At 41.8% G+C, this 11,650-nt stretch overlaps 1 protein-coding gene and 1 long non-coding RNA gene across 2 annotated transcripts; both read left to right on the plus strand.

Moving 5' to 3' along the window:
* The first annotated feature begins 957 nt into the window (after positions 1 to 957).
* Positions 958 to 2,456, plus strand: LOC114462130 (uncharacterized). Its single transcript, XR_003673916.1, has 3 exons — positions 958 to 1,080; positions 2,150 to 2,325; positions 2,418 to 2,456. It is a non-coding gene; the product is annotated as an uncharacterized LOC114462130 (long non-coding RNA).
* A 13-nt stretch (positions 2,457 to 2,469) lies between these two features.
* On the plus strand, positions 2,470 to 4,221 carry LOC114462224 (homeodomain-interacting protein kinase 2-like). The gene is made up of 7 exons (XM_028444920.1): positions 2,470 to 2,594; positions 2,716 to 2,897; positions 3,020 to 3,143; positions 3,267 to 3,386; positions 3,474 to 3,566; positions 3,734 to 3,903; positions 3,998 to 4,221. Exons 2-7 carry the CDS (start codon positions 2,719 to 2,721, stop codon positions 4,173 to 4,175), a joined length of 864 nt encoding a protein of 287 aa, XP_028300721.1. The 5' UTR covers positions 2,470 to 2,594; positions 2,716 to 2,718; the 3' UTR covers positions 4,176 to 4,221.
* The last annotated feature ends 7,429 nt before the right edge of the window (positions 4,222 to 11,650 follow it).

Raw genomic sequence — 11,650 nt, forward strand, 5'->3', positions numbered from 1 at the left:
AACAGACTTGAACAGATGCAGACGTAGCTATTTACTATAATTCAGCTGTATTTGAGACTATAGGAGAATAATGCTGTGTACTTTTGTCAATTTTCATATCATAAAAACTAAAAATGAAATAAAACATCAGGTCCATATGAAGTGCTATAAGTTAAGGCATGAAAAACAATAACAACACTTTTCTGAGCTATAAAATGATTAAACAGTCTGTGTAATTACACAGAACTTGTTGCTTTTTCTCTCCTTCAGATCATAACATTTATCCAGTGAGTTTGTTCATTTGTCAGTCGTAAACTTATTCATTTTGGCTCTGAACCCTGTCATCTTGTCCAGTGTGTATTGGCAACACAGCGTGTTAGCATGTAGCGGCTAGCACTGTCCGAGTGTCCGTGCTAGCCGCTACATGTTAGCATTGAGGTGGTAGAGGAGGCTGCAAAACATCCAGTGATCAGCAAACTCTCTTTCTTAAACAATTTGTAAACTACTGGGCTTTTGTTTTCCATCCGGTGTTTTTAAAAGTACAAATTAACACCAACAAAGCTCACCAGCGTCCTGTGTTGTATTGTAGTCTGTGCATCAGTATTATGGGTATACCGGGAACTCTTTAAATAACAAAGGTTCCGCGCTGTTCGGACCGCAAAAAAGCGATTAACGATATTATTTTAATATTTATTTTTTCTGTAATTAATTAATCGCAATTGACGCGTTTAAGTCCCATCCTTACATGTAATACATAAAATAAGGGTGTTTGATTTCAATGTTCACAGAATGGATGTGATTTAGCAGAAAGAGCTCCTAGAATATGTATTAATACTTTTTTACTGGTAAAACTTACTGGATTTGCAGGCCTTTTTTTTTTTTAGTAAGTTTGTTGACATTACTTGAAACTGAATGGTTGCCGTGGCAGCAAGATGAAAGAGACTCAAACATAACTAAATCTTCAGTTGCTTCTCTCACTGCAAGTGGTGAAGTAGCAAAAACTCTCTCTGAGTATCTTTGTATCAAAAAGTAAAACAATCAATTTTTGTGAAATTTGAAAGGTTAAATTGTAAAAACCTGAGAGAGGAATGGCTGCTGCAGGTAAGACACAATTTACAGACAAAATATGAGGATTAATTTTAATCTGCTTAGTAAAATGAAAGAAAAATGTAGTCATTGAAGGAATTACTGGATTTTCTTTAGGAAAAAAAAACTATTATTATAATTAATACATTTTTTTTTTTAAAAAGTACAAATTATACTTAAAAAAAAATCTTGAAAAATAAGTTTAATATCTTATGTAGATGATACTGTTTGAAGTGTGAAAAAACTCTGTCTAAGTATCTTTGTATCAGAAGTAAAACAAGCTATTTTTGTGAAGTTTGAAAGCTTCAATTGTAAAAACCTGAGTGAGGAATGGCTGCTGCAGGTAAAACAGACTTTACAGACATAATATGAGAATGAATTTGAATCGGCTAAGATGAAAGAACACTGTAGTCATTGAAGGATTCACTAGATTTTCTATAAAAAATAATAAAAAAAAATAAAAAAAAACCAGAAGTACAGATTGTCATTATTAGAGAATACGTTTACTCTGGTTTTAATATATTAAAAATACTTTTCCTTGAAAAATAGGCTCAATATTTGATGTAAATGATACTGTTTGGAACACTTTGTGGGAGCTTTCAGAATCAAAAATGTGTGTGCATATCTTTTTACTGTAAAAAGTGCTCAGTGTACCAACAGAAAATTAGGATGTGCTACACATGCAGTCAATACAGGGACAGGACTTCACATGTACAGTGGATTTTCAGATACTGTTGGATTCTCTATCATCTTGCAGTTAGACAACCTTTCACTTTCAAATAATGTCAATAATCTGTTTCCTATATTGTACATGCATGTATTCAGTGTGGACAAATGAACTTAAAGTACTTAATACTGTACGTAACTATTTTTGAAGTATCTGTACTTTATTATTATTCTTGCTGGATATTTTTTCATTACGTTTCTATTGATGCTCTTGTTACTCAGTACTTTTTCCTCTTGGGCTTTTTTTCCAACCCAAACTTTAGAAGTGACAGGACAGAACAATATTTCCTTCTTTGTGTGAGCATTAGTGTTAAATTACTGAATACTAACCTTGTGCCCTGTCATTTCACTTTGACAGCACATCCTCTAATGGTAGGGCATGCCCTCCACAGCCCCTCCACTCGATACACAATCCTAGAGTTTATCGGAGAAGGTAGCTTTGGGAAAGTTGCCAAGTGTCGTGCTCACAACAGCAGCAAATTGGTGGCAGTAAAAATCCTAAAGAAGGAGTATTTTCAAGATGTGGAGGACGAAGTAAGTGTTTGGTGCCTTCAACAGAACTTTAACTATGAATTTTTGGGGTAAAGTGATATGAAGGTGATCTAACTGTCCTTTTTTCCCTCCAGCTGTCAGTGTTGAAGACCATCAGCTCTCTGAATGCTGACCTCTTCAATCTGGTCACATTCTATGAGCAGTTTGAATACCTGGGCTATAAGTGCCTCGTCTTTGAGCTGTTGGACGTGGATTTGCTCCACCTGGTTCGTTCACTGAACGTCAACCACATCCGTCCTATTGCAAAGCAGGTATGAATCTTTTTGTTTCTTGCTGATTGATTAGGAAAGCCTTGAGTTCAAACCTGAGCTTAAACAGCTCCATAAGAGGAACTCCATTCTCATCCTGTCTTTTCTCATTGTGTCCCTGCAGCTGATGGTGGCATTACAGGGACTCAAAGCTGTAAGAGTAATGCACACTGACATCAAGCCAGACAACATTATGATGGTCAACATTGATGAAAGTCCATTCAGTGTAAAGCTCATTGATTTTGGAATGGCTTCTCCCATCTCTGCCGCCATGCCCGGGCTCAGACATCAGCCCATCGGCTACAGGTATGAGGATGTCACCCTGAATGACTTATGGGTTTTTGGAACAAACGTGTGTTTTTAAAGTGTTGGTACTTAACGCTAAAATATAGAGTTCTGAAGTATATTTCATTCATTTTGCTTCACAGGGCCCCAGAGGTTTGTCTTGGCCTTCCTTACTCGGGGGCCATTGACATGTGGGGAGTGGGCTGCACGCTGGCATTCCTCTTCCTAAATGACAACCTCTTTCCTGTCCACTGTGAATACCTCATGGTAGGTCGTCTTTTCTATACATCATCCCTCCATTCATTTAATTACCCATGTGCTCTTTTTTACAGGTATAGAAAGTGTTGAAGAACTGCCCCTAATGTGTATAATTGTGTGTTTTTTGTGCAGATGCAGAGCATGGTGGAGATGCTGGGAATGCCATCAAAGTACCAGCTCCACTTTGGCTTATACAGCAAGAGGTTCTTTTGTCATGAGGTGGATGAATTGGCCACAAGATGGAGGCTGCTGGTAAAACATAGTTTTTATTGTTGTTGAACCTTGACTGTTGCCCTAAACTTATCTTAAACCCCTTATATTGTCATTGTGTTTCCTCAGACACCAGAAGAGTACACCTCTAGGAACAGAAGACAAGCTGAGGAGTGGCCCGAATATCGTCCACATTTGTCATCATTAGATGACCTGCTCTATGTAAGTGTTCTCTATGTCATTTGAGTTCAAATACTTAGAGATCTCTACTTTAAAATCTAACCTACTTCAGACATGTTTATAAGCTGAATTTACTCACCATTATCGTTAACATGAGCAAGAGAGGTATAAACTAGTGTATTGACCAAACTCTATTTTATTTAATCCAGATGTCTGAACTAGGGGACAATGAGACGGTAGAAGACAGGAAGGCCTTCATCGAGTTCCTGAAAGAACTGTTGAATCTGGATGGGGAAGAGAGAATCTCTCCCATTGATGCTCTTCAGCATCCCTACATTACAGGGTCATACCTGAGCCAGGAGCCAGACAACAGAGAACAGTGAGTAACTGCACTGTGAAAGCGATCACGCACATGAAGGTCATTTTGTTGTTCTTTTGAATTTTGTACTAATCTTCTTTTATTTTTCCTCTAGTCAAACCGAGGCACAGGTCATTGAAGAACATTCACCTGAAGATTGGGATGCCGAGTACCCTCTTAATAATGAAAATGGCAACTGTGGACGCATTGTGGTACAATTACCTGAAGATTGGGATGCCGAGTACCCTCTCTTCAATGAACACAACAAATGTGGACTCATTGTGGCATATTAGCCCAAAGATTGAAATACCAAGTACCCTCTCTCATGCAATTGGTAAATGTAGACATTCTGAGTAGTATTTCCTTGTTCTTCTTTGTATTTCTTTGTAAATTTGTTCATTTCAATGTATTTTTTAAGTAACTGTATTGAATGAATAATCTTAGTATATTTTTTTTATTTCATTGTATTTGTAAATAATCCTATTGCATGAATTTTTTAGCCACATTTTTACAATAAATATTTATGACTTACCTGCTTTGTTAATGTTTTCATAGTTTTGACCCCTTTCTCAAACATTTTCTTTTTAGTTCTTCGGGGAAGTCCCTGACATTGTAGTGTGCTAAAAGTTCTGCAGAGCTGCTAAATCTCCTGGAACAAAATGAAAAGGGGCTTTGTTTTTATAAGTCACTAAGGGTTATGGCATATTGCCCAATACAATGTCGGCCTCAAAACTAATTCCAAACTCCAACTTGGTAGCATGATCTCAACTTCCTCCTATGGTTACCAGGAGTCCATGTGGCCTTTGTCCTGTCTATTCACCTCATGCTATTCTTCAACAATAATGTCACTGATATAATAATAAATCATATATTTAGAATTGGTAAAACATTTGTGATGGAATAAAATCTGACAAAATATTAATAATTTATGAACAGTCGTAATAATTTTGACTCTGTCCATAATCAGTTACCTATGGAAGAGCTCAGCACAGTACAAAAACAATGAATAGGGTCGGCCATGGGTGTAGCTAACAAAACTGCACATCAAAATGAAAAAGGGCCTCTGCTCTCTAAAAGGTGACAGGGATTGCTCTCCTCTATCACCCACTGAATATATCAAAATGATGGATACAATTAGGACCTGAATTATAATTAGGGCATTGTTCGCCACAAACAATCAAAGTAGTACTTGGATCAATTATTTACTGTACAGGTGCAGCAGATCTCTCTGATTGGCACGATGAGCTGGACATGGCTGTGCACTTTGTGCCAATCTGTAACAGTATGGTAAATCCCCCAATAGATCCTCTGGAATTATGAAACATTTTTGCCTGAGTAAAAACTAACCAATAAATTGATATTATTTCAAATTTTGTTGTTTTTTTCCTGCATGGAAATATCAGTAGCAGTGAAACAATCTTGTCAAAAAAATTGCAAATATGGCGAAAGCTGCATTTCTTTGCACTAGACAAATACATGCTGTCAAGACCTTGATGTACTTTGCCACCATGTAGACCCCTACTTGTGTGAATGTGGACAGTAAAACAGAAACAGACTTTACGTGGAGAACAATTAAAGACTCAGACTCTCAAATTTAGCCAAACATTGCAGAGTTCTGTTCATCCTCTCAACCTCATCCACCTTATTTAAGTTGTAGCGAGTTGTATTTCAGTTTCAGGGTGATCAATACGCTGTATTACTGTGATATGTTCAATCAAAACTTAGACTTTTTTTTTATTGTCATTCAAACTTGAAAGAACAAAATTTTGTTGCATAACAGGATTAAAAAACAGCAGCAAGTATTTACATTATTTTTCTAAAACAAACAGGAAACAGGTTTATTACTAAAAATGCCAGTAGGCTAAATGTTATGATAAATCAAACAAGTGATAATTCTGAATGTTTTTGTATGTACTAACTCTGGGGTGCCAAGTGTAAACATTTAGTGTAAAAGTTGTAGCTAAGACATTTTCATTATTTATCTCACTTTTCTCATATTTAGCACATTTTCCTACATTTAACACAACACTTAACCACATATATAGAGGTTAAAAAAAGCATTAAATCTAAATATTTAAATCTAAATCTAAATGGTATTTGTTATATCTAAATGGTAAATCTATATCTCAATATTTGATCGAAATTGAAATGTTTAAATCTAAATTTAACTGTTATATGTTATATCTAAATGCTTAATCTTCTATCTAAATGTTAAATGTTGAATCTAAATATTAAATCTAAATCTAAATCTAAATGTTAAATCTAAATGTAGCACTTAAATGTTTCGCACATGTGCTAATTGGTCCCACCCCTTGTAACCTCAACAAATACACAAGCAGAGACACACACAGCCGCTCCCAAGCACCTCTTCAACGATGCATGCCTTGGTGATATGTATGGCTGGTTCTCTCCCAGCGGCGGAGATTGAGCATACGGTCATGGCAGTTGTACGAGGCAGGCATTGTTGACTAGGTTGTGTATTGGTTGAGGTTACAAGGGGCGGGGCCAATTAGCATATGTGTGAAACATTTAAGTTCAACATTTAGATTTACATTTAATATTTAGATTTAACATTTAGATTTAGATTTAACATTGAGATTTAAACATTTAGATTTAGATTTAACATATAACATTTAGATTTAAGATTAAGCATTTAGATTTAAGATTAAGCATTTAGATTTAAGATTAAGCATTTAGATTTAACATATAATATTTACATTTAGATTTAATATTTAGATTTAGATTTAACATTTAGATATTAACTTAGCATTTAGATATGATATATAACATTTAGATTGAGATTAAATATTTAGACTTAGATTTAACATTTAGATATAACATTTGATTCTACACTCACACAACACACAAAATAGACAAAAAAAGAGCAAATACAACTTGACCAGCAACTGTATAAGTTTCCGTATTGACACACAAAAACAGTGCTTTAATTCATTTTGTCGACTCGTTCATTTTTTTTTTGTTTTTTCACAATTTTCTTAAATTGATCAAATGTTTGGTTTGGCCAAACTTCCAATGAATAATCATTTAATTACCTCATTCATCATCGCTCAAGGTTATTCTCATCTTCTTCAAGGCTTGCATGGTGAATTAGTTCACTAAGCCAAGTTCTGCCATATTAACTTTATTCTTATTTTCACTTCAACACATTTCTCTTTTTATCTTTAATTTCTTTATTTGACTCTTTCTTTTAGCTAAACTTATCATTACACTTTTTCCTTTCCTTTCATTTATTTGAACAATTTAAACAGAACTCCTTCACACATCATCAACACATATATTTTCCTTCCCGCACACTGTTCTTGTCAGTGTAACATCTCCACAGCACACAGCCATCTCCCCAACACACACCATTCCAAATTCGTGAAAATCACTCACCCGGTCTGATGGTGCCGGAGAGGCATCTATGACTGCAGAAACATCACATCAGATTGCACCGACAATGCCAATTTGTGGCGAGTTCCCTTTTATCTAAATGTTGATGTGATGATGTGAAGAATTCTAGGCGGACGCCATCTTGATAGTGAAGATGCGTGTCCGAATTAGACCCTCCATGACAAGGTCTGAGAGCAGCAAAGCCAAATGCTACTCGAACAAAAAAAAAGCCAAGCAAACACATTTATGATCTGATGAGAAACCTGAAACCAACACTTGGTGTCAAAGGCTTTAACTAAGGAACAAAGAGAGGAAGCAACAAATGTTTATCGTGGACCCTAAAGGTGGTAAACCTCCTAAATATCAAAAAACTGGAGCCGGAGTCCGACATTTATATGACATACAGCTGTGGCTAGTCTGGGACCAAGGAACCTCCTTGGTTTCCGTCTCAATATAACACTCTGGCAACTGTGCTGGCTAGGTTTAATTGTGAAATCATGTGTTCAAGCATGCAAAAGACCAACTTTCAAATCTAGGTAAAAATGTATATTGCATTAAATGAATATCATGTGAAGCAGTCAATACACCTCAATACAATCAACCGTGACACTGCGCACACACACAAACTGAAATGTGATAAAACCACCACCAGGGATTGGGTCGCCGATTGGAGTCCACAATATCTGTCCACAGGAAAAAGGGGAACCATAAAATGGCCACACAGCACACTCACACTAAACAATAAACAATATAGAAATAACAAAAAACAATATAACCAAAATCAAACTATGAAATAGATCAAACTCAATGAATCAATAAACAATAATGATTCAATCTCAAATACAAGAGAAATACAAAATAAATCAAATTAAAATCGATACACAAATGAAGGATCACATAAATCAATAAACATCCATCCATCCATCCATCCATTTTCTGGATGGATGGGTCGCGGAGGCCGCAGTCTCAGCAGAGATACCCAGACCTCCCGATCCCCGCACACCTCCTCCAGCTGTTCTGGGGGGACCCCGAGGCGACACCAGGCCAGCTCAGAGACATAGTCCCTCCAGCGTGTCCTGGGCCTACCACGAGGCCTCTTCCCAATAGGACATGCCTGAAACACCGCCCGAGGGAGGCGACCGGGGCATCCGAAACAAATGCCTGAGCCACCTCAGCTGGCTCCTTTCAACTTGAAGGAGCAGCGGCTCTACTCCGAGCTCATCCGGAGTGACTGAGCTTCTCACCCTGTCACGAAGGGTGCGCCCAGCCACTCTGCGAAGGAAACTCATTTCGGCCGCCTGTATCCACGATCTTGTCCTTTCGGTCATTACCCAAATCTCATGACTATAGGTGAGGGTAGGAACGTAGATCGATCGGTAAATTGAGAGCTTTGCCCCCCGACTCAGCTCTCTCTTCACCACAACAGCCCGATACAGCAACCGCATCACTGCTGACGCCGCACCGATCCGTCAATCGATCTCACGCTCCATCCTACCCTCACTCGTGAACAAGACCCTGAGATACTTGAACTCCTCCACTTGAGGTAAGGACTCTCCACTGACCCAGAGAGGGGAAGCCACCTTTTTCCAGTGGAGAACCATGGCCTCAGATTTGGAGGTGCTGATCCTCATCCCGGCTGCTTCACACTCGGCTGCAAACCGCCCCAGTGCACGCTGAAGGTCATGATTTGATGAAGCCAACAAAACAACATCATCTGCAAATAGCAGAGATGAAATCCTGAGGTTCCCAAATCGGACTCCCTCTGGTCCCTGGCTGCACCTAGAAATTCGGTCCATAAAAGTACTGAACAGAACCGGTGACAAAGGGCAGCCCTGGCGGAGACCAACATGCACTGGAAACAGGTCTGTCTTACTGCCAGCAATGCAAACCAGGCTCCTGCTGCGGTCATACAGGGAACAAACAGCCCTTAGCAAAGGTCCCCGGACCCCATACTCCCGCAGCACCCCCCACAGGGCACCATGAGGGACACGGTCGAACGCCTTCTCCAGAACCACAAAGCACATGTGGACTGGTTGGGCGAACTCCCACGAACCCTAGAGCACCCGATGAAGGGTATAGAGCTGGTCCATTGTGCTGCGACTGGGACGAAAACCGCATTGTTCCTCCTGAATCCAAGGTTCGACTATCGACCGGATCCTCCTCTCCAGCACCCTGGAGTAGACCTTGCTGGGGAGGCTGAGGAGTGTGATTGTAACTGGAGCACACCCTCCGATCCCCCTTCTTAACGAGAGGGACCACCACCCCGGTCTGCCAATCCAGAGGCACTGTCCCCAACTGCCACGCGATGTTGCAGAGACGTGTCAACCAAGACAGTCCTACAACATCTAGAGACTAAAGGTACTCAGGACGAATCTCATCCACCCCCGGAGCCCTGCCCCGAGGAGCTTTTCAACCACCTCGGTGACTTCAGCCCGGGTGATGGGTGAGTTCGCCTCTGAGTCCCCAGCCTCTGCTTTCTCATCGGAAAACGTGGCAGTGGGATTGAGGAGACCCTCAAAGTACTCCTTCCACTGCCCGACAACATCCCCAGTTGAGGTCAGCAGCTCCCCCCTGCACTGTAAACAGTGTTGGTGAAGCACTGCTTCCCCCTCCTGAGTTTCCGAACGGTTTGCCAGAATCTCTTCGAGGCCGACCGATAATCCTCCTCCATGGCTTCTCCAAACTCCTCCCAGACCCCGTGAACTGCCACCTTAACGTGGTGGGGTTGTTTGAGTGCCCGAATGATCCAAGGAGCTATGTTGTTTGGGGCATTATGCCCCTGGTAGGGTCTCCCATGTCAAACACGTCCTTGGTGACGGGTCAGACTAAGCGCAGTTCAGAAGACCTTCTATGGACATTATAAAAGCAAAGACCGGGACGTCGCTCGATATGGCGCAGCCGGGGCCCCACCCTGGAGCCAGGCCTGGGGCTGGGGCTCGAATGCGAGCGCCTGGTGGTCGGGCTCTTGCCCACGGGGCCTGGCCGGGCCTAGCCCGAAAGGACGATGTGGGCACGCCCTCCTGTGGACCCACCACCCGCAGAGGGATCCGTAGGGCTCAGGTGCAGAGAGGACTGGGTGGCGGCGAGCACCTAGAAGCCTAGAAGAAAAGAAAAAAAAAAAAAAAAAAAGAAGAAGCCGAGGAGCCAGCGCACTCCGCCACAGCCCCCAACCCCCAACCAAGGAGCACAGGACACGTCAGCACACATGACAAACAATCAGCAACAGGGTTAGCCTTCCCAGCAACATGCTGAATGTCCGTCGTAAAACTCAGATGAACGCTGTTGACGAGCTGACCATGGCTCAGACACCTTAGCCATTGCAAACATCAAAGGCTTATGGTCGACATAGGCTGTGAAAGAACGGCCCTCTAGCAGGAAACAGAAATGACGAGTTGCTAAATACAATGCCAGCAGCTCACCGCCCCCACAGCAACATCCGAAGCATCTGCTGTCAGGGCAACAGGTGCGGTGGGCGAGGGGTGCGACAGAAGTGCTGCATCCGCCAGAGCAGCTTTAGCTCGGTCAAAAGCTAGGACTCGCTCAGGGGTCCAATCGACCAGGTCCCTGGCTTTCCCCATTTTCAGAGCCCCATAGAGTGGTTGCAGGAGGTGGGCCGCATGGGGCAGGAAATGATTGTAAAAATTCACCATTCCCAGAAACTCCTGCAGAAAATCTGCCACCGCCTGCACTTTGGACGACAAAGGAACAGCGCCCTGAGACGAAATACGGTGGCCTAAAAAAACGATCACTGGTAGGCCAAACTGGCACTGGTTTGTGCTGCCCCCTTGAGGCCAAAAGGCATGCGCAAAAACTCAAAGAGGCCAAATGAAGTAACACACGTACAGGAACCTGATGATAACCGCGCACCAGGTCAACCTTCGAAAAAAACGGTTGCACCCGCCAGGTGGGTGGACAAATCCTGAATGTACGGGATGGGATAGCGATCATGTGCGGTGATGTTATTTAAGCGACGAAAATCACCGCACGAACGCCATGACCCATCAGCCTTGGGTACCATGTGAAGCGGAGAAGCCCACAAGCTGTTTGAGTGCCGGACGATCCCCAAACGCTCCATAGTGTGCACAAAAACCGGCGGGCCCGTGGTGGGTATAAAATGTTGGCTGGCTTTGGGGTTTCCCTGCATCTCAAAAGCGCACGGAGGCACGTAGCGCCGTGCCTTAGAGCCAAAATGCAGGTGGAAAAAACACAGGGAGCCTCTGCGCTGTCTCCGGGTGGAGACTCCAGCCACCACCGCCGAGCTCTCATCCACATCTGTCTGCTGCAGGTGTTCCGACGCCACATCAAGCACGGAGAAATCGTCTAGTAGCCAGCAGGACACGATCAGCCTCTTCAGCCAACCCTCGATAATCGCCAG

The sequence above is a fragment of the Gouania willdenowi genome, chromosome 4, assembly GCF_900634775.1.
Source record: "Gouania willdenowi chromosome 4, fGouWil2.1, whole genome shotgun sequence".
Classification (NCBI taxonomy): Eukaryota; Metazoa; Chordata; class Actinopteri; order Blenniiformes; family Gobiesocidae; genus Gouania; species Gouania willdenowi.